Below are 22,143 nucleotides of genomic sequence, written 5' to 3'. Positions count from 1 at the left end.
CAAATTAAAAGAATTATTTTATATATATAAAATATTTTAAAATATTTTAAGGCCTTGGAGGTTGAGAAAAAAAACAAACAGTTAACTAATAACAATCTTGGAAAGCATAAAATAACAGGTTAAATGACTTTGTAAACTGATCAATACATAAACATACAATCAAAAACTCATATATATCTTGTTTAAAATTTTGGATCTTATCGATTATGCCGCGATTTTTTGCGTGTGTTATCTTGTTTAAAATTTTTGATCTAATCGATTCTGCCACGATTTTATGCGTGTAATTTTTTTGTAGGGCCAGTTAAAGAAATAAGTTTGCGATTTGTACCTATAAAATACCATGATGCATATTTTATCAATTTTGATTCTTTTGTAGCTATAAAAATGTTAAAACTTATTTTTAAAATATCGTGTTTAATTTGTGTTTATCAATGGTTAGCTACAGACGATAATGAACGATCTTTCTCAGTATATATTTTATTGTATTTATACTATGGTATATATATTTTCCATAGCAAATGAAATACATATACAGCATCACTCAAATAAAGAAGCGAGCAAGCAGATTTTGGTAATAACCACCGCACACAAACCGCTTCTCCTTGATTACTCAAGAGTTAGTTTACTCCTTACCACTATCCCAATCATTACAACTGTTAACATCTAAAATATACATTCCAGCTTTAGTTTAGTTCGCCTTTTAAATCTATTTTATATAATGTAATCGCTTCTCGGCCTAATGGCTAAGATCAAGTGTAGTCACTTGGATTGATTGCGAGCTGGCTAGGCCGGTGTACTTGTATTAAACTGATACTTTTCTTTTTTTTCCGCCCGTTCCTCAAAGGGGAGGCAAACTCAGGGTCGACGTGCTTCTGGGTCTTCCCTGGAGAGGATCGGGTAAGTCTGCAAGGCATCGGCTGGAGGACTATAAACACAATTCTCTCTCTCTATAATGTAAAAAAAAAAATTAAGAGTCATGAATAATCTAATATATAAAAGATGTAATACCTCTAATGAGCCCTTCGAATATTTAGATCTTATGAGAAAAATTGAGTGAAAGGTTTAATTTGCAGAATCAAATGAAGGTACGCAAAAAATAAATCAAAACAAATGGCTGCGATAAAACACAACCTTCAACAAGACTTATTCAGACCAAGCGATGAAGCATTATACTCTGTAGTAAATGTTGCAAAAGTAGGAGCTGGTAAAAAGAAAAAAACAACATTTCTATGCGCTGCAGGTAATATTGCATAGGCGTATTTGTTTACGTTTTTTTACTAAAGCAACAACATGAGTGAACTACAATAAATGTGTTTTAACTTTATAACTGTGCTAATACTGTCAACAAGTATTAGCACAGTTATAAAGTTAAAACAAATTGGCAATATGTATAAATGAAACCATAATGGTTGGCCTAAATATAGCACTAGTACTTTAATAGCCCTTAGACACAAGTATGCAGGATACTTTGTATTTTTCCTATTAAATGCAAACAAAATGTATTAAATCATCTGCATCTAAACATTTTTTACACACTGCCTTTTATTCATAAAATTTACTCTTATGCTGTCGTTGTTTGAGCATTTTTTTAACCCAATTGGTTTGATTAAGTTAAAAATAGAATAATTTGATTTTAAGTTTTAAGTTAAAGTTTGCATATAAATAGTATTTTTATTTTCTTAGTTACTAAAGAAAAACCTTTCCAAGTTAGAATATACAAAGTAGAGAAGTCTGAAAAAGAAGTTTTTAAAAAGAAAATCTGCTGGAACTTAAGTGATTTAAAAGTTGTGGATGGAAAGTTTAATCAAACGGTAAAGGGAATGTTCTAAAAGCATATTATCTTAGTTTTTTATAATTTGTTGTTGCTTTGAAATAAAGAATAAATTTTCACTTTTTTTTTTTTTTTAAATTATGTTTTTTTTGTTTGATTTTTTAATTTCAGGAATCATTAGAGTTTGATTTACACTTTGAAAAAGTATACAAATGGGTTGCTAGTCGGACAATTGATAGAAATCAATTTATTGAAACTCTTTGGATTGTATGTTATGTTATCATTGCCTATTTCCCAAATGTTGTCAATATTCCCACTTCTCTAAGTTCTGCATATTCTAATGATTTTATGTTTCAGTGTTTGAGAGCAAGTAATGATGATCTAATTTTTCTTTCTTTTATTCTATTTGCTTAAAAGTGTTTAAAATAAAAAACTTTAGCTGTTGTAAAGTTATATGTTCATTATTTGTAATCTAAATTATAAATTGATTTAAAATCTTAAATTTGAAGTCATTGACTAACTAAAAGTTTGGAGTAAAAAAATCAAAACAGTATGACCAAAAAATAAATTGCACATGTCAAAAAAAATTACTTTATGTTACCAAGAATCTGTTTCTTGGCAAATTAGGAGCACCGAATTAAAAATCAGATTATTTTTACTCTTATACTTTAAGGTTTTTTTTCCTTTATACAATTCTTTATAAAAGTACTTAAAAATCCTGTACATGTTTAATATATGCAAATGCTCAAAATCAATAACTGTTTTTGTTTCCCATTTGTCTAAATTAATACGAGTTTTTTCTAAATAATTTATTGAATGGTTTAAAAAATGATTTTTCTTAAAATCAACTAAAGCCTTGTGGTATTACTTTTCTCACCAAATGGTGGTGTTGATTCCTGTCTCCACTATCTCATAAAATGTAGAGATACTTGATGAAACCTAATTATTCATACTAATGATCCAGCAGTGAGCATGATTATAATTTTTTTTTTTTTGGGTTGTTTGACTCTCTTCAAAGAAAAACAGTACAATTAAAAAAAACAACAAAAAAACAGACTTCTGGAATTATTTGTTGTGAGAAATATGTTGCTGACTAAATGTTTGATAATGAATAAAAAATGATGAAGACAACTGCAAACAGTTCTTCTATTATTATAATTGTAGAGCTTGTATTTCAAATAGTTTTCATTGAAGAATATTTGAACCTTAGTTATTTGAATGTTATTCAAATAACAATTGAATAGCTTTTCCTCTAAACCTTTTTTAAGTATTCACACAAAAAAAATTATCAACGAATAAGTAATAATGTAATAATAATTATGTGGCTTCATAATTAATTGCTTTTTAATTTTTGTCTAACTTCATTGAAGTCTGATAAATTTTATGTTAAATTTACAAAACTTAGAATTAAATAAAACTTAACTTTAAAAACATTGAAAAAATTGTTAAAAATGTTAAAGTCAGATAGAACAAGTCATGAATTACTACTGAACTAAACAGCTCAAAAATTAATATAATTTATTATAATTTCTAATTAATTGATATAATTTAATATAATTATTAACATAATTTTAAGTTTAAAAGTGTTTTAAAGAAATAGGGAAAATAAATGTTTAATGTGAAGACAAAAATTAAAAAGTAAAAATTTTTTTAATGTCATGTTGTAAAGAAGTCTTGTTGGAATGGGCTGCTAGATCAAAGTAATAGTATGACCAAATTCAACTTTTAGTTAATATATATCAAGTTTTCTCCTTTATCATTTATAAAATATCATCTTTTCAGAGTTATTATCCTAACTAATGTCTAATAAGCAATTAGAAGAAATAAAATATTGAGTTATTGCTTTTTTTTAGCCAAACTACAAACCAAATTTAATTTTATTTTTGTTTGAAATGGTAATTGGCTGGGTAGAAAGAGTAATCAAGTTTATTAAAAATTGTATCTTTTTAAAGAAGTATTGGTTGAAATTTTTCATTGTAATTAAGTATGCATGTGTTAGTTTAAAAGAGAGTACTTTCATAATATAAAGAAAACAGACTTTCCTCTAAAAGTTATTTTTTAATATATTTGAACAAACTTTATAGTTTTGTACAAATAACTTACTATAAGTATATTAGTAAAAGCTCTTGATATTGTATTTTGTAAGCCTAAGCTTCTTTTTCTGGGAAAATTATAAATTTTCTGCAAGTTTGAATACATCATGAAGTTCCCTTAAAGAGCATACAATTGCAGTATTTTACACTTTTTAAATTTAACTTTTTTTGAAATTTTCCCTTAACTTTTTGTTTAATACATGGCAGTTAGTGATCAAGCATCTCTTTAAGCATGTTGTTTTAAGATTGTATGCACTCTAACTACTTTTTAGTTTATTTTGCATGTTTAGTTTGCATGCTGTTGAGTTTAAAACACATTGATTTATTTGTTTATTCAGCTTGTTCGTCGTTATGGTGGAGAATCAAAACCAAAGTTTCAAAATGTCAGTCAGCACATTTTTGATGCAGGTAATAATTTTTTATTAGTATTTTTGCTAAATCAGCTAGCTAGCCTATAGATTGACTTTCACACAATTTCACATAAGATTTCCTTTGTTTTCTTTTATAATATCTTTATCTTTAATATCTTTACGGTAGCCCAGAAAATTTTAGTTTTTCAAAATTTTAATGCTGCAAGATCCCTAAGTATCTTAACACTTAATACATTTTTTGGCCTCCAATTGCATCTGTAACTATCCATAAATTTTTTAGTGTTCAAATGATAACAATTTTTTGTTTTGGTATCAGTTTTTTTTTCAGTTCTGGATTCAGTTTTGTTATAAATGACTGTTTACACTACCTCCATCTTTTCATTAAATTTTTTAAATTTAATTATTAAAAAAAATGTCATATATAAAGTTGATAACAATTATTTTTGATAGATCAAGTAATGCATGTTGTTGTTAAGTAATTTTTTACAAAAAAAAATGAATTTTTGTTTAGAGCCTACTGATGCATTTCAAGCCAGTGTTTTAAAAGGCATACAGCAAAATCAAGAATCTCAAGGTTTCATTTAATACTTTTGCATAAGATTTAATTGTATTAACTAAAAGCTTTATTATTACTCATTTTTGGTACTACTCCCTAAGTAAGATACACAATAATGCTTATACTATTAAATCTGCAAGATACACATGCTTATACTATTAAATCTGCAAATTATGCTATATATGACTTTTACTATATAGAACTTAGCTATGAACTATAGTTTATGTTTTATATATATATATATATATATATATATATATATATATATATATATATATATATATATATATATATAAATAAATGATTTGATTTTTGTTATATACAATTTATGCTATCAGGGCTTTACCTAGCATATATATGTTCTGTTTCAGTGTGATACAAAGAGCTTCCTAATTTCTCTAGCTAATTTAGTGTTCCTTTTTTTTCAAGAGTAATAAAGTAGATATTGAGTTTAGCATCATAAAATATGTGTGAATAACTGAAATATGTATCAATCATATCTCTACTTTTCTCTACAATCATAGCTCTACTTTTTTAAAATTGAATTAGTCAGGGCTACAATTTAGGGGAAGAGTTAGTCCTATACCAACCCTTAACTCTGAAATAGAGTAATTTCACACCACTTATCAACAATTCTTCAACAGAACTCTGTTATAAGTAAGCAGGCTTTTGACAAATGTAAGGAAAATGATGTGCGAAAATTCATTGCACTTTGTAGCCTCTTAAGGTAGAAGAAGATTTACTAAGGAGAAGATTTACTGCAAGTTCAAGTCCAAAATTAAATTAACAAATTCATCAGAGAATTGTCTTTTTGTATTTCACTTATTATAGAAGGTTACATATATACTTTTTGAATTTTCAAATGCAGAAAATTTGAAAACAGAACAAATGAAGTGCACTGAAGTTAAAATCATAGGTTGAGCTTTGCTGCATTAACATATATATGCAATTAATGATCTACTTCTATCTTTATCTGAAGTATCATATTTTAATTTTATTGATCTCTTCCATAGACCCAAATGGCCTTAAGTACCAGAACCATAAACCACTACAGACCTTTTCTAATTCTGGACAAACAGTCAAAAGTTTTTAATTTTAGTTAACATCATGACTATACATAATCTATGCTAATGACTTATGCTATATACTATTTTAGTTGGCTATATATGGCTATTATGGCTATTGCTATATATGAGTTATGCTACATGACTTATACTATGAATGAATTATCCAAAATCTAAAAATATTGAAAATGACCCTTGAAATTGCCCAACTGCAGAATATTGATTACATTATTCTTAGATGACTACCAAAAACTCACACCAAAAGAAGAGAATGATCTTAACAAAATATTGGATCAATTTGAAGGTGCGCTTACTAAAGTTGAGATTTTTACTGATAAGCTATCAACAGAGTTACAGCAACTTGAATATGTAAGGATAAATTTAATTTTATAAAACAATGTATGTAATGTAATGTAACATTTCCATAACCAATTTTAAATGCTTCAAAATTTAGAGCTTTAAGTGACAAAATATACAAAGATGCTTTCATAATTTTTAAAATCATTTATATCCTTTATTTCATTTTTTTTCACATGAAAATTTAGATTAATATAACATCACTGATGGGCTCTGAGCAGCAAGCTAAAGATTTATTATCTTTGATTGATAAAAGTGCAGATGAGTTAAACATACTTGATAAGAGGTTACAACTGTATGATCATTGTCTGCAGGTAAAGCAGATAAAAAATAAATAAATATATAAAGTTTTTCTTGGTATTTTTGCAGGCTGTTCATTTTTATTTGTCCAATTTTATAAATAGTAAAAGTGCTGTAATAAAACTTGAATCTATTACACAAATAATTTTACATGAATATAGAAAGTGAGTGACCAAATGGGACAGATGGAATTTAAAGACAATCGCATGGAAGTTGAAAGATCAAGTAACAAACAGCTTTTAGAGGAGATTAAATATATCGTTGTATGTTTTTATGTACAAATTTATCGCTTGTTAATTTTTTGCCATCTATAATTTTATAGCTTGAGTAATTTAATTTTAATAATGATAATAGTGTTTGACTGGGATATAATGAATAATAATAATAATGCTATTATTATTATTAACTTATATTATTATCATTATTATTACTATTATTATTACTATTATTACTAATATTGTTATTACTATTATTGTTATTATTATTATTATTGTTATTATTATTATTGTTATTATTATTATTATTGTTATTATTATTATTATTATTATTATTATTATTATTATTATTATTTTTATTATTATTATTATTATTATTATTATTATTATTATTATTATTATTATTATTATTATTATTATCATTATTATTATTATTATTATTATTATTATTATTATTATTATTATTATTATTATTATTATTATTATTATTATTATTATTATTATTATTATTATTATTATTATTATTATTATTATTATTATTATTATTATTATTATGATTTTCTTTTGTAGTGTTTTTATTTTTAGGGTAGACTAGATATCTCTCAGAGACATATTCGTGCTTTGCAAGAAGGAGATTTGTATAATTCTTTGGGAATTGCAGAATGTATCTCAGCTGCAAAAATATTGTTAGATGCATTTCATACACCATTTAATCCTGGTAAAACAATAGAAATTTTTCTTTAGTTTGCTAGCCTTGGATAATAGCAAATTGTTTTTTTATAGATTGACTTCATTGATAAACAATGAATGGTTTAATTTACTTCAAATTTGTTTACTTAATTTAAATGATAATTTAGTATTTCAATTGAATTACTTAAAGAAAATACACTTAAAATGTTGATTATATTTGTTAGGTATCACAGAATTGCGAGCAGTTCAAGACCAACTTGCAGAAGTAATGAAATTAAAATCTCAGTTTGCTCAGCGGTTTTATGATCATCTTGATAAATTCATTTTACAACATGTAAGCTTTTTTTTATTTTTATTTTTTTTGAAAATGAAATTCATTTTCAAAAAATCATGTTTGTAACACTTTTTCATGGACATCCAATTAAGTTTGCTTTATGATTTATTTTACTTCCTAATTTATTGGAACAAATTAAATTCCATATATTTAGAGTAATATTGACCAAGCGTCATACAAGCCAAACAATGACCTTTCAATACCTGCTCATGATTCTGTTCATGAAGATTTCCAGCCATATATAGAACTCATGAAGTGGCTAAAAGATCTTGATAATGCAAAATATCTTGAAATAAAAGCAGTATGCTATTTTTGTTGCTTTAAAGGATGTTTTAAAAATTACCTCATGATTACCATAGCAATTTTAACAATCTTAAATAGTTGTTTTTATTTTTCATTAGCACTATGAAGAAGCTTTTTCAAAAACATTTGAAAAGGAATTTACTGATTATCTTGGATATGCTAAAATGAAAGCTTCAATGAAAGTTAAAGGTAGTAACAAAAATCTTAATGAAAAGGATTAGTTTAGTATATAAAAATGAAATTTAGAGTGAAGAAGAATAGCAGAAACAACATTTCCCTTACCTATCAATTCTTACAATCTTCTGATCATTATTCTAGCTGTTTTATATTACTATATTGTTTTTTAAGCTGTTTCCATAATCATCTTGTTTTATAATTTTTTAATCTAAATTTAAAACATTTTTTAAAGATGTTTGAGTATTTCATTTTGTTTTTGTAAATGTTTTTTATGCAGGTTTTTATACAGGTTGTTTTTTTATGCAGGTTCAAAATCTGGCTTTTCTTTAACAAGTATGTCAAGTTATGAAAGCACAGGCAAAAGTAAAACCTCCTTGTACCGATTCAAAAAGGAAGGCAAAATAAAGAGGTCAAATTCAATAGAATCAGTAGATTCTTCAGTTTCTGCAGAATCTTCAGCATCATCAGCATTTATTGGGGGAAATAATGTGACTCAATTTGACCAGGTTTGGTATAGTTATTTAGATTTTTTTAAATCCATATTTCCAAATTCCTTTTTTAAAAATCTGATTCAAATATTTCTTGCAAGATCATGAGTTTGTGGTTGCTTGATGAATAGCCTATTGTTTTTATATGTTATAGAAACTTGAACAGTGTTAACTCTGTTTATATAGTAGTAATTATTTTTTACAGGTGTTTGATGTTGTTTTGTCTGAAATTGAACCTTATGTATCTGCAGAACAAGATTTTTGCAGTACATTTTTCCATCTTCGCTACCCAGGCGACAGTCAAGATGTAAATTAAATCTTTTGTTTTAAGTTTAAACATTTTGAGTTTAATTGAATGGAGACAAGCTTTTAAAAATTCATTAAAAATCTGAAAAATTGATTTCAATTACCTGTTATAAGAAGAAAAAAATATTTAGCTTTTAATAGAAAGTTGCTGAGTGTTTATAAAAAAATATACAAGAAAAAACATGATGATTGCAATTTTGTACCTATTTTTAGATATATAGATGATTCATGAAAAATTAAATCAAATCATGTCAAATTTTAAGCTGTTTTGCAAATTATTGTGAAATTTTCTATATTTTTCTATAGCAAGCCACAACCAATCTTTTAACTGATGATCTTACAGATGGTGGAATGTTAAGTAGAACTAAGTCTGATGCAAGAAAGTAAGTGACTTAGGCTGAAACCTCTAAGATCTCTGATTTTTTTCTCCTATTCTTTTTTTAAAAGTATGAAAATGTTATGTAGAAGTATATTTCTTAACTTAAACATTTTTTTTATATATCCCTTATGTATAATTGTATATAATTTATTTGTTAATTTAGGGAAACAGGGGAAGATGACACACCTAATTAAAAATGTTTTTTTTCACCCTATAACTTTCACTACTTTAACTTTTTGTAAGAAACAGTCACACAAAATTTTGAAATCAAACTGTCCCAAAAAAGGTAGTAACTATAGCATTTGGAAGCTAGAAGCATTCTCCATAATCTCTTAGATTGATTGTAAGGCTATCATAGAAGAGAGAACCTATTTATAATTGCTTTTCAATAATATTCAATTGATTATATAAATCATTCATCTTAAATATTCCCCTTTTTTTTTATTACATATGGATGACTGATCCTTCTATTATATGCTATAACATACTAGAAACTTTATATTTTCATAAGAATTGTCATAAATGAGCATTTTTTAGAATCTTTAACATTCTTCTCTTTTCCTTTTTCTTTTAATTGAAAATTTATATAGTAATCTTAAATCGCTGATTGTAAAGTGATCAGAAGTTGCTTCTGGCACTCCAAATACAAGAGCTACTTGATGTTTTCCATTGTTCAGTTTACACCTAGTGGTAGTTAGAGGCATTGGTAGCTATACTATTTAAATTCTACTTTACTACCAATTACAGTCAGTTTTTATTTACAGTTCAGTTTTTGCAGGTATGTGTAGACTGTAATCTCAGCTGTTTGTCATCTTGCCCTGTCTTCCTCTATGATTTGTATTTATAATGTTATTTTATTACTTTTTTTTTTTGTTTCTTATAATATGTTTTACGTTGCACTCAATTACAATACAGTTTTTTGAAATTTCTGTTACATATCTTTGACATTTTTTATGATTTTAAGCAAATGTACTTTTTACTCAAACGGGTTCTATAAACATCCTTAGATTCATTTTTTAACGCACTGATTTTTATTTTATTTTTTAGCCACAATGACGAAAGTGTTAGGTATGCACAACTCTCATGCACATTAAAACATCTACGTAAAATTACTAACAATTACATTAACTAAATATTACTGTAATACTAAAGCACTTTTGAATTTTAACAAATACTTTTATTAAGTACAGAAGTGTCACAATTTCTTCACTAATGTAACCATTAATATATTTTATACTAACTCTTATATCTTTCTAGGAAAGTTGTTGATGAAGTACGGTATGAGAATAAGTTTACCTATTGATTTTGAATAAAAATTAACATCACTTAATATTCACTTACTTTTTAATAATAAAAATAATAGCTATTAAAGTAAAAAATTTTATTTTGTTTTTTTCTTGCTTTGGTTTTTTTGTGTTGTGCGTTTAAAATTTTCTTGTATTAAAAATACATTACAGAGATATGATGAAAAACATGTTTTCATTCATGGATCAACAGGTTCAAAATTTCATTTTATTCGGAGAGAGCCTTCATCCTCTGTAAGTGTTCTTATATATATGCATACATACACACAGTTAAATCAATAAAATAATGTTTTGTTAACCAAATTCATAACTATTACTGTTTTAGGCATATCCTTTACATGATGTATCGTATACAAAATCAAGCAACACATTTGGTCACTAGCCAAACAACTGGTGCGCCTCCTACTTTTCTAGGAACACTATTTGGAAGCTGGCTTGTTTTCACAAAGAGACTATTTGACAAATATGTGGTATAGAAATGTTTGTGCATCTGTTTTACTTTGAATTAAAATTTTTGTTCTTTATTGTTTTGTTTTGTTTTTTTTGGTTGTTGCATTTGGCATAAGTGTTTGTTTATCTAAACATTTACTTAAATATTTCATGTTTATTTTTAGGATTCACTTTGTGAAAAAATAAAAGAAGGAAACAAGGTGACAAAAAAGAAGCGTTCAGGAATTCTTACTGATGTTATAATTGTTGAAGTTAGTATGAGCCTTATGTTACAATAGTTGAAATGATTGTGAATAAAAAAATTTTTTAAGAGCTATTTTCACACATTTATTCATGTAGCTTTTAAAAAAATCTAAATTAAAATTTATTAGAGAATTTATATACACTTCAAATGTGCTGTATCAAATGTCTTAATGCATACTATGCAGTAATTCTGACTATTCCTAGGTTTTTTACCCAGTTACTTAGTAGTAAATCATAATGCCTTATAGCTGTTTTGTCACTCATATTACCCAACATTAGTATTAGGTTGGGGATAAAGTTCATAGTGTTTTTATATTTTTGTTTTACAATGATTTTTTGCTGTTTGACAAAGTGTATAATATTTATTCAATAGAGCTCTTTTTGCTCTACAAAACTGTGCTAATTATCTTTTTTGCAATGAATTTTAATTTGTAAAATGTTGAATATTTAGTTTTCTATAATAGTTGTGTTCTTATGAGTGTTTGTTTTTTTAAGCAATTTTTCAAGTCTTCTGAAAGTATCTTTCGTGGTTCTGAAAGACGTGGTGAAATTGACAAAGCTTATCAAAAGCTCATTAGTGTATTAGTAGATAAGATTTATTTAGTTGCAGAAACCAATGATAAGCCTCCACCTGAAATTGTAATGTTTGGTAAGATTTCTAATTTTATTTTGCTATAAAAAAGTAGGCTTTTCTCTCCTTTCTTCTTTTTTTAAAAAAAGCATGATAACTTCAACACATATATTACTAATTCTTTGATCATTCCGCTCAAGTCCAAAAATTTAAACTCTTTTAAATTTCTTATTAAACATTATTTGTATTCTGTTTTTTAGAAAATTACCATTATCTGCATGGTAAGTAAATTTATTTTGGTTAGTTGTTCACCATTTTTAATTGTTTGCCATTTTAATCTGTTCAAAGTAATGATCATCAAACGATGATACTTCATTTCTCTAATTTAAATCAGGTATGATAAGAGGATTAAAGAATACCAATTTAGACAATGATAAAAAGGGAGTCGAACAAAAGTATTATGAGGTCATGCATCAATATATTGCAACAAGACTTGGTCGACCTTTGGATAGAATGAGTGTACTTAAATTTATTCTACTTTTCAATGTCTTCTTAATTAGTTTTTGAAAGCTCTTTCTTTCCTTTTTTTTTTAATTACGGCTTGCAGCTTTATTATTCATATAGTTAATTGCCTCCATTTGCATGATCTATTGATAAAGTCTTATGTTAAAATTTATATGAAGGATAACAGAATTTAAGCCCAACAGAAGTTTGTAAGAAGATTACCTTCTAAATAAACAGTTAGAGGGCTGTAATTTTTTTTTTTGTGTGCGAAAGCTCTCTGTAAAATATTTATGTTATTACTTTGTATGTTCTCTTTTAGAGATTTTTCCAAGGGGTAGAGTCCTGCATCAACTCTGGTGTCAGAGTGGAAGATATCGGCTACCAAATTGCATTAAATCAGCAGGAACTAAAAAACGTTATAAAAGAGTATCCGCCGAAAGAGGTTAGCACATGTTTAGCAATTAAGACGCTCACAAGCTGAACCCAATAACTTTAATTCGTAAGGTTTGCTCTGTCTCCATTCATTCTTTTCATTAAACGGTTTTCTTTCTCGTCAAAGGTCAAAAAAGGCTTAGAAGTGCTTTATAGAAAAATCGAAAAGTACGTCACCGAAACTGGATTGACTCAGGTGAAAATTTAATAAAACAAACTATATTTTATTAATGTACTAATATATACCAGATGGTTTGGTAATCTAAATCTGATGAACTTAAATTAAAGTTTACTTCAATGTCTATAAACTTACTACATAAAAGAGTAAAGAAGATGGAAATATAAAAAAACGTCGTTAAAGATAAAATTTAAATTTACACACGCACACCTATGTAATAAATACTGTATGCCTTTATACGTAGGTATTGTGGCATAACTTGCAAGAAGCATTCGTTCGGCAGTATGAACGTTACCAAGAGCTAGTTAATCTATGTTATCCTAACTCAAACATAAAGCTTCCAGTGACAATTGATGAAATTTTAGAATTCTTTTCCAACATCGCGCAGTCTCACTAACTTTCTGGTAACACGTGGGTCTTCGTCAAGAAAGTCTATTCTCTATTTTTCGCTTCGGATTTAAATTGTCAATAAATCAAACGAAGTTGTCGTGTCACTTTGTAACTGCATGTTTATTGAGACGTTTGTGTCATTTTTTCTATTTGATTTCTAATAACATTAGCTGTTGTTATTAGTGTAATATTGAAATTACTCGTTTGAATTTTTTTTAGAAATTTTATCGAAATATCGCTTGACTTCTATAATATATCACTAAATATTTTTTTATTCTAAGTGTTTTTTTTTTAAACTCAATAAATTTTCATATGAAGATAAAAACATTTTTTTATCTCGATTAATAAAAAGAGCAGCAAATGTTTATCGACAAAGTTAAAAAAGTAAAATTCTTAGTCGAGAGTAAAACCGGACTTTGTTCAAATGAGTTGAAAAAACTCTTTAAAGCATAAATTTCATCCTGAAGTGGAAAAATTTTGTTTTAAATTTTAATTTTTCTCTGCACCAAATATCATTTCTGCGATCGAACCTTTTCTAGACCGTGTCGGTTTAACATCGTTATTCGCCAAGGGTCTTCCATTTACTAAAGGCGAAGAATAGTATTGACCAGAAAGTTCGAGGGGTGGTGCACTTCCTGGACGCATCTGCTTATTTTCTGTTTTGAGAGGGCTAGCCTTCGGTGACGCTGCAAAGCATGGTGTAAGCGGTGATTTCACAAGCTCTGTTACATTCGCTAAAAAATTAATGTAAGACAGTTTTCTAGTTTTTCTTAGCAATACTTCACCTTTCAATAAATTTTTATTTTTAATAAATTAAAGAACTACTTATGTTTTTATCCACTGTACTACTTTTTGGTTTGAAGTAAGCTTCCATACGCCTAATTACAACGTTGGCGATGCATTTCATATCGTCGTCAACTTTGTCAGGGGCAATGCTCTTCGGAATATCATTCACCTACATAAAGGATGCGCGTGTATATGTATATATTTATTGAATACTTATACATATGCATTATATTATTATATATATACGTGTGTGTGTGTGTGTGTGTGTGTGTGTGTGTGTGTGTGTGTGTGTGTGTGTGTGTGTGTGTGTGTGTATGTGTGGCGTATACACAGTAAGTTACAGTTAACCTCCACGATAAATTCTTTATCGTCTGCCGTGTGAATAGCCTCCACGCATATTATGTCTAAGCCTCCAAAAAGTGTGCTGCATTCGTCTGCCCATTGTTTATATCTAAAAGAAAAACAACATAAGAACTTTTTTATTTTTAAAACAAAAGTTCATCTAATGCAAGCAAACGCGTTACCGCTCGGTAAGGGCAATTTCTTCAACAGAAGATGCGCCTGTATTTCTCTTCCATGAATCGCTCAACGATTTTCGTCTGAATAATAAAATCTTCAGTTAGACGAATAAAGTTAAAAGAACAAATTTTAATAAAATTAACTATGAAATTTTTTTAGCCGGAGAATAAAAATGATTTTTGTTACTTAAAAACTTTATATCTCTGTCCCAGTTTTAGAATTCGTATATCGAATTTTCCTTCCAAGAACGGTTCGCTCGTCGCATAATTGTTTGTCATGGCGACAATACTTGTGACGTCTTGAAAGCCACGCGAACTGGCAACACAAACCTTTTTTAAAAATAGTTTTTTAAATAATTACGAAATATTTCTTTAACAATTGTGTGTGTGTATAAATTTTTAAGTTTTTAAAACTTTTGTCTTGAAACGCTAAGGAAATGTACAATAAGAACCTTCCCATATCCACTGTTTACGCTTCCTATCTTTACAACCACCGGTAATAATGGAGGTACGAGCTGAAGGAGAGAAATCTTCTTTTAATAGGAATAAACATTTTTTATGAGTAAAAAAAGATTTTCTACAACGACTCACCATCTCATTGAAACTTTGATAGTATGTTTGTTTTATGAGTGGAAATTGATCGCATCCTAAATTTTGTTGTATTTTCAACAGTTCTGAGTACTAAAAAAAGAAGAACTTTTCTACACATTTTAACCAATCAAATTGAACCAATTTAGCATTTTAACATATCAAATTGCAATTTTGTCCCATTTGTAATAGAGATAAAGCGCAATTTATTTAAAGCCCTTTAATGCCATTATTAAACCTTGCTTTATAGTTTGTATAAACGGGATATGAAGCATTGTCTTAACCTTGTTTCTAGTAAGTTGTGGTGCTAGGAACGAGGTATTTCCAAATGCTTTTGAATAAAACAAACTTAGTTTAAGTATTTAGAGATTTAAAACAAGTGATTAGGTGATAATGTTTTTTATTTTAAAGAAGAAAAAAAATTAGTTTAGCTTTTTTCGATAAATAGAGCTATATGTCATTTTCTTTCGTTCTATCATTTTTTTCAAGAACGATTTGGTATCTTTAACACTGAAATATTTAGACTTCTTTTAGTTGCACACGTGGCCATCAAAAGTAGTGTCCATTCCTAAGTGGTAATTTGTAACTATTATGTATTTAAATACTTACAACAAGAGGTTTATCCAAAAAGTTATAAGCAGAGAAGAGCGAGTTGACAGCTGGTACAAGTCCATGCATTAGCCCAAGCAAAAAATCTTTGTGATTGCTTTTTTTATCCGGTCCCACAATATACTCGCGGATCAATACGAAATCCGGTCGAAACGTTCTATAAAGTATTGGAATAAAATTACGTATTTAAATAATAAAAATCTAAAAATATTTTTAAAATTATCATTAATGATGTATTAATTGTAAAGTCATGACTGCAAACAGTTTGGCACACTCAACAACCTTCATACCTAGCAACCATCTGTCCATTTTTAAAAACTTTCATAACAACATTAGCACCTTTTTCTGATGATGATAAGATTTGAAGCTCGGAGAATGTTGCCTAAAATCAAGAAATTTTATTTCTTGCCTTTGTGCTTCGATTTTTCTACTAGAAGCTTCTAGAAGCTGCTAGATATCAAAATACAATAAGAAAAGCATCACAAATAAATAAAAAAATTTGTTACGTCAATCAAACTCACTTGCTCAATTTTAATTTCAGTTGCTCCTTCAGACAAACTTTTACCACGAAATATTTTCCACCTAAAATTACAAAGGGTAAAAAATTCATTTCAGAGTAATGCAAAACATTTTACTTCTAAAATCCATTGACTCAAAGCAATATGACTAAAATACGGCTTATAATAAACAGTCGTCGCGAGTTGAAAAATTATTGAAAGTAAAACTGATGGAACATACTTTCACCACTAATGCAGTGGGGCTGATGAAATATACAAAATGATGGATGAAACTAATGAAGAAATGAGCTCTTCTGTTTAACAAAGATGAATCCTTTTTTAAAGTCTCATTAGGTGAATCCATGAACTAACGTAAGTTTAAGTGATGCAAAAGTATTTATGTCTTTAAAACATCTAAGATTATCTTTTCAATGTGCTTTCCTTATTTCTAGAAGAGGAAAAAAAAGACTGTTAGCGGCAAAAACTTGCAATACTTTAGCGAAAACGTTGCGAAGAAAACTTAAAAAAAGAAGTCATGATACAAAAGGAGAATTTGAAAGTCTTTGAGCAATACTAAGTAATGCCTTAGAGAAAGAATCAAATACGCGCCTTATGGATCTAAGGTGTTTGAAATTGTGTGAAAAAATAGTATCAAGCATAATTTTAATCAAGATTCTAGAATACTGGTAACTAATAATTGCGAGAATTCGGTTTTATTGCCATTCAAAGACATTAGATGCTATATTTTTAAAACGTATTTTTTCATCGTTTTGATATTTATTTAAAATGTTTTTCTAAATAATATACTCAATCTGGAGAATATGGGCATGTTACACTTGTAAGAAATCGGCATTTCAACTCGTTCAACTCTCTTTAGGAGGTTTGCTGTCCAAAATCAAATAAATTGAATAAACACGTACCATTCATTTTCAGGAGAGTCAATGATCAGCAAAATTTTTTGATTACGTTCTGAAGCAGCGTGAGTGAAATGCGGCGGAGGAACACGATCGTGATTTGAAAGCTTTGTTATTATGTTGTCTAAAAGTGAGTTTTTTTCTTTGTTCGACTTTTCTTCGTTGTTTGTATCGCTGTCAACAGAAAGTGTTCGGTACGTACCAAATATGCTTTGCTTTAACCGATTAGCGACTCCGCTCATTTTCTCTTGCAAATCCCATTGATACTTTTTTAATACTTTGTTGTTGTTTTCATTTAGAAAAAAAATATTTTAATCATTAATGAATAAAGCAAAAATAAAAAAAACCCAGGTGTCATAAGAAATATTGGGGAAAAAACAGACGTTCTTAAAAGAATAAATGTTAGGGAATTTATTTTAAATGTTTCACGAAATTCCTTAAGAAATACAGAGTTTTCTAGTTAATTGGTTACGTAAATTTTTGATAGTTATTTATGCTAGTTATTTACGCCGATTGATTTTGTAAATTATGTAAATTGCTTTTTAAATTTGATCATGTTCAAAATAAATTGTAAAAATCTTTTATAGTCTATAAGAAATATTTCGTTGCTAACAAAATTTTTTTCAATCGATATTCTTTCTCAAGATCAGTTTATCAACCGTCGAGTAACCAAAATAACTGAGTTTCTTTGTTATAAATTTAAAAATATATAACTTTCTCAAACCTATACAAGATATTTTATATCGCTTTTATCCACAATCCATCTTCTTTGTAAAATGTGCTTTCTTTTTTTCCAATTTGTTGGCAGGTTTGTGAGTTACAAAGAATGGTTTGTACCATAATGAGCCTAACCAATTTTTATAGGTAGTTAATATATACAGTAAAAAAAAGCGTGTGTGTGTGTGTGTGTGGGTGGGGGTGGGGGGATAGATTTATATGTATCAAGTAAAAAAAATTTAATCAGGTTTTTTAATTCAGCAGTGTTCGTTTCAGTTTTCACAAGCTCAATGTTCTCCGTTGGAGAGATAGAATTTCGTAAGTTCCAATTTAAACGAACAGATGTTCTTGAAATAAACCTTAGAAAAGGTCTCTTTGCATTTATTATTCAACGCTTTATTAATCGAGGAGTTATTTTTTTTTTTTGCTGTATTAGAAAAAAACGAGCAAGATGGTTATGCACATTTTTAAAAACTTTTTTATTAGATGCCTGTTAGCAACAAAAACTGGCTTAAAATCATTCATAAAACGCATAAAACAAATATTCTCATGCATGGCTTTGAACTTTTTACTCGTAATTAGTCAGCCTAACATTTATGGTAGTTATTTCATAAGCAAGCATACAACTTATTTCATAAGCAAGCAAACAACTGAGTCTTAGAAATTTTGCTTGAAATTCATTTTTTACTTAATAGTCCTTCATTGCTAAATTTTTTCTCCGTTATATAAAAATCAAATATTAAGTCTAACTTTCAAATAACTATTTTGAAAGAATACCAAATCTACATACATTTTGGTTACCTTTTTCGAGCAGATATGTACTTGATGGATTATATTTATGAAGAAACTATAGTTAGAGACTCACTAAGAAATAAACTCCCAAGAATTTTTATTTTATTATAGTAAAATCAAGCTTTTCTCAAATCTCATTCGCTGCAAAAGTAATTTACAAGCCATTCAAATGAACTCTGTTGAAATATTTCTTACTTCATGACCGTAGTTTGTTACGTTAAAAGTTTAAACAAACAACCAAAGATATCAGCTGCTCAATTTATCTGTAAATAATTAACAGATACGAAAAAAGCAACCTGAATTTTGAAAAGGTTTTTCTGTAAGAGATACTCTTATTGTTGAAGTTTACTATTTTTATAAAAAGGAACAGGAGGATGAAGTTGCAAAACATAATAGATCTTTTACATGGTAAAGAAGTTAAAAGTAATTTTAAAAAGTGGCATGGGTTTAATCTTAGGTTTCTACAAAGCCCGCCCACCGAGGTAGCTTTTTTTTTATATCAACAATAAAATAGTTTTAATTTTCTCTATTTAACGTTAAAGATCAATAGAAAAAAAATCTTTTAAACATTAAATTTTTATTTGACTTTCAAATCTTATTTTCGTGCTCTGGGCTCATTTTAAGAATACTCATAATTTAACCCCCGAGTGAACCAACTCGTTGATTTATGTTTAAAACTTCATCTTGTTTGCGGGGATCTCACCGAGTAAGCATTTTCACTCAAGAGTAAATTTTCTTTTAAAAGGAATGTTATGAGTAAGCTTGCATATGAACAGCACTTAAATCAAACCAATGACCTTTTTAATCCTTTTAAACCTTCTTCATAAGTGAAAGCTGTTCATAAGCGTTAAGTACGATTTGTGATTGAAGATCAGAAAACCATTAATCTATAGCAGTAGATTCTTTAACATAAATTCCACCAGCCCTAAACTTTAGCGGCAGTAAGATGATCGAATCTTTAAGGTTAATGAGAAGAACTTTCTCAATTTTTTTATTATGGAAGGTGCCTTGTATTGTATAAACCGGTACTTTTGTTTAATTATCCATGCCTGTAATAATTTCATTTGCTGCACGCAGAAAACACTGCGATGAGTTTTATTTAACTAGGACAACGCCTTCACTAGTTTTAAAAATTAACATTTTTCACTAATTTTTAAAATTAATTTGCATCATCGATGCAGGTACTTTTATTATACTGGATATCAACTTTTACTAAATAGTATGGGTATTGGTTAAAATGCCTGAACATTTTTCGCTGAAAGTAGTGCTTAGCTATTACCACGTATGGAAAATTTAAAACGTTAGTTGTAAGAAAAATCTATTTCTTATGACATGATTAAAGCAAGATATTGAAAATAATGAGTATTCACGTTTAGTTTAGCAACAGAAACTTTTGATTCTTTATCAGAACTAACAGATTCATGTCAAAGTTTCCAAAAAATGATAACATTTAAAATTTTTTTGTATTGTCAAATTAAAATTATTTGCAGACTCAAAATGGCTGCAGTATCTCGAAACAAAGTGTTGGTGTTTGGTTTTTCCTTTTACAAAGAACAGTGTGAACGAATAAAGTTTTCTCTTTTAAGATATAACTTTCTGAACTTTTAAAAATGGAAGCTTTTTTTGAATTTAAAAATGGAAGCTTTTTTTGTTTAAAACCACAGCGTGTTTAGAGTGAGAAATTTAAATTTATATAAATTTGTTATTTTTTAAAGTTTACGGGGTCAAATTGATTTTTAATATTGCGCAATATATTTTTAGATATGTGAATTAGCTCAAATTATTTTACGGAGTGTTATAACTATGTTAGTCTAAATGTGTAAACTATTTTAAGTTTTATTTCAAATGGCTAAAATTGAAGTTTGTTGTTTTCATGTTTGTTGTTTTTCAAAATGTATTTGATATATTTGCCTTTCAGTTATAATATTCTATTTTAAACTTTTATATTGTTCTTTATGTAGGTTTAAAGTATATGCTTTAGTTAAGTTTAATTTGTTTTTATATTCAATCAATATAATTTGACCAAAACAACCGTGTGTGTGTGTGTGTGTGGGGGGGGGGGGGGGGGTAATATTTCTAAAAAAGTTTTCCTTTAAATAATATCGTTAAAATGATAAAGGGTAAAAAAAAAAATATGAAAGGGTTCGTATCTTATTTTTTATGTGAAATTCGCTGACTTTTCCTTGACTTTTTTTTTATATCAAATTATTTTCCCAGGCCTTTTTCGAAATTTTCGGTGGTTTTTATAAAATGTTTATAAAAACAATCTGCTATAATAGAAATGTTTTAAATGGAGATTTTATATAAATGGACATGTAATGAATGACAAAATATATCAAACTCAATTATTGGATTGCATATGAACGTATAAACGATCTTATTACTGAGAATGACCATGGATGAACACAACTTTAAGAAATACTAAACAAAATTATACAGTACATAAAATACGTTTATTTAAAATCTTTCATCTTTCGTTAACTAAAACATGAGATAATTAACTGAAACAAATTTAAGTACAAATTTGTATGAAAACATAAATATCTTTCAAAATCCTATTCAATAATCTATACCATTGATAATCAGGCAAACTTATTGAATTGTGCATCTGTGTGTGTGATCCAATTGTGCATCTGTGTGTGTGATCTTTTAATTAGAAACATGAACAACTGAGGTTATTGATGTTTAAACAGCTGCTGTTTAAACAAAAGCTGAAACAGGCTGACCGCTCAAATTTTTGAAAATTCAAGAAGAATTTAGAGAATAAAATATTGGTTTTTAACAATAAATTTTTAAAAAAGACATCAATACATAGGAAACTAAATCAATTAATTCCATCCAGAACCATGAATCAGATTCGTAGTTCATGTCAGTAAGTAAAGTTGCTCATACTGTAGTAGCAACATTACTTACTGACATGAACTACGAATCAATTGGCTAAAATCGAGTTACAAAAATTAAAAAAAAAAAAAAAGGAATAGTCTATTTAGAAAGGCCATGAACAAAACAATTTTCCAGTTGATTTTACAAAGTTGTAAAAATGGAAGGTAAAACTCCTTAAAAATCACAATACAAAAATGATAATTGATATCATAAACCTTGGCAAGTATTAAAATTAGTTTAAACATAACCCACTAGAGTACACAATAAAAAGTGGCCTGCTTAATTTTATGTTATCCATTAAAGAATCTTGAAACCAAATGAAGCTTTGATTAAGCGAAAAATAAATTAAGCTTTTATATATTT

General features: G+C 27.7%; 2 protein-coding genes across 4 annotated transcripts; one reads left to right on the top strand and one right to left on the bottom strand.

The window, feature by feature from the left end:
* The first annotated feature begins 1,023 nt into the window (after positions 1-1,023).
* LOC145180941 (exocyst complex component 1-like) lies at positions 1,024-13,748 on the top strand. Of its 3 annotated transcripts, XM_090078810.1 has the most exons (26): positions 1,024-1,240; positions 1,684-1,811; positions 1,943-2,038; positions 4,203-4,272; positions 4,747-4,809; positions 6,094-6,224; positions 6,401-6,526; positions 6,674-6,775; positions 7,313-7,445; positions 7,642-7,751; positions 7,906-8,052; positions 8,153-8,243; positions 8,538-8,737; positions 8,925-9,026; positions 9,332-9,408; positions 10,452-10,472; positions 10,662-10,682; positions 10,862-10,942; positions 11,034-11,178; positions 11,323-11,409; positions 11,897-12,050; positions 12,233-12,253; positions 12,367-12,491; positions 12,796-12,918; positions 13,036-13,104; positions 13,331-13,748. In XM_090078810.1, exons 1-26 carry the CDS (start codon positions 1,111-1,113, stop codon positions 13,481-13,483), a joined length of 2,706 nt encoding a protein of 901 aa, XP_089934936.1. In that variant the 5' UTR covers positions 1,024-1,110; the 3' UTR covers positions 13,484-13,748. The 3 variants fall into 3 exon arrangements, with proteins under 3 accessions (XP_089934936.1, XP_089934937.1, XP_089934938.1); XM_090078811.1 differs by lacking the exon at positions 10,452-10,472; XM_090078812.1 differs by lacking the exon at positions 10,662-10,682 and having other exon boundaries at positions 1,025-1,240.
* LOC145180962 (synapsin-3-like) lies at positions 13,112-19,097 on the bottom strand. Its single transcript, XM_090078814.1, has 11 exons — positions 17,395-19,097; positions 16,499-16,559; positions 16,268-16,359; positions 15,978-16,134; positions 15,372-15,461; positions 15,233-15,295; positions 14,968-15,110; positions 14,787-14,861; positions 14,611-14,713; positions 14,302-14,431; positions 13,112-14,210 (listed from the first exon to the last, which is right to left on the bottom strand). Exons 1-11 carry the CDS (start codon positions 17,628-17,630, stop codon positions 13,966-13,968), a joined length of 1,395 nt encoding a protein of 464 aa, XP_089934940.1. The 5' UTR covers positions 17,631-19,097; the 3' UTR covers positions 13,112-13,965.
* Positions 19,098-22,143: the final 3,046 nt, after the last annotated feature.

Source organism: Hydra viridissima, unplaced genomic scaffold (assembly GCF_058129835.1).
Source record: "Hydra viridissima isolate aposymbiotic clone 2 unplaced genomic scaffold, HvirCarnegie_v1 scaffold_2, whole genome shotgun sequence".
Taxonomy (NCBI): Eukaryota; Metazoa; Cnidaria; class Hydrozoa; order Anthoathecata; family Hydridae; genus Hydra; species Hydra viridissima.
This window is presented reverse-complemented; position numbering and strand designations above follow the sequence as displayed.

What these genes read in the sequence shown, in the direction of transcription:
- LOC145180941 (XM_090078810.1), top strand. Translation starts at nt 1,111, where the DNA reads ATGGCTGCGATAAAACACAACCTTCAACAAGACTTATTCAGACCAAGC. An exon ending in AGTTACAGCAACTTGAATAT is followed by an intron (nt 6,225 to 6,400) that starts GTAAGGATAAAT and finishes ATGAAAATTTAG; the next exon opens with ATTAATATAACATCACTGAT. An exon ending in ATGTGACTCAATTTGACCAG is followed by an intron (nt 8,738 to 8,924) that starts GTTTGGTATAGT and finishes TATTTTTTACAG; the next exon opens with GTGTTTGATGTTGTTTTGTC.
- LOC145180962 (XM_090078814.1), bottom strand. Translation starts at nt 17,630, where the DNA reads ATGAGCGGAGTCGCTAATCGGTTAAAGCAAAGCATATTTGGTACGTAC. An exon ending in TTTTGGATAAACCTCTTGTT is followed by an intron (nt 15,462 to 15,977) that starts GTAAGTATTTAA and finishes TTCTTTTTTTAG; the next exon opens with TACTCAGAACTGTTGAAAAT. An exon ending in GAAATTGCCCTTACCGAGCG is followed by an intron (nt 14,714 to 14,786) that starts GTAACGCGTTTG and finishes TTTTTCTTTTAG; the next exon opens with ATATAAACAATGGGCAGACG.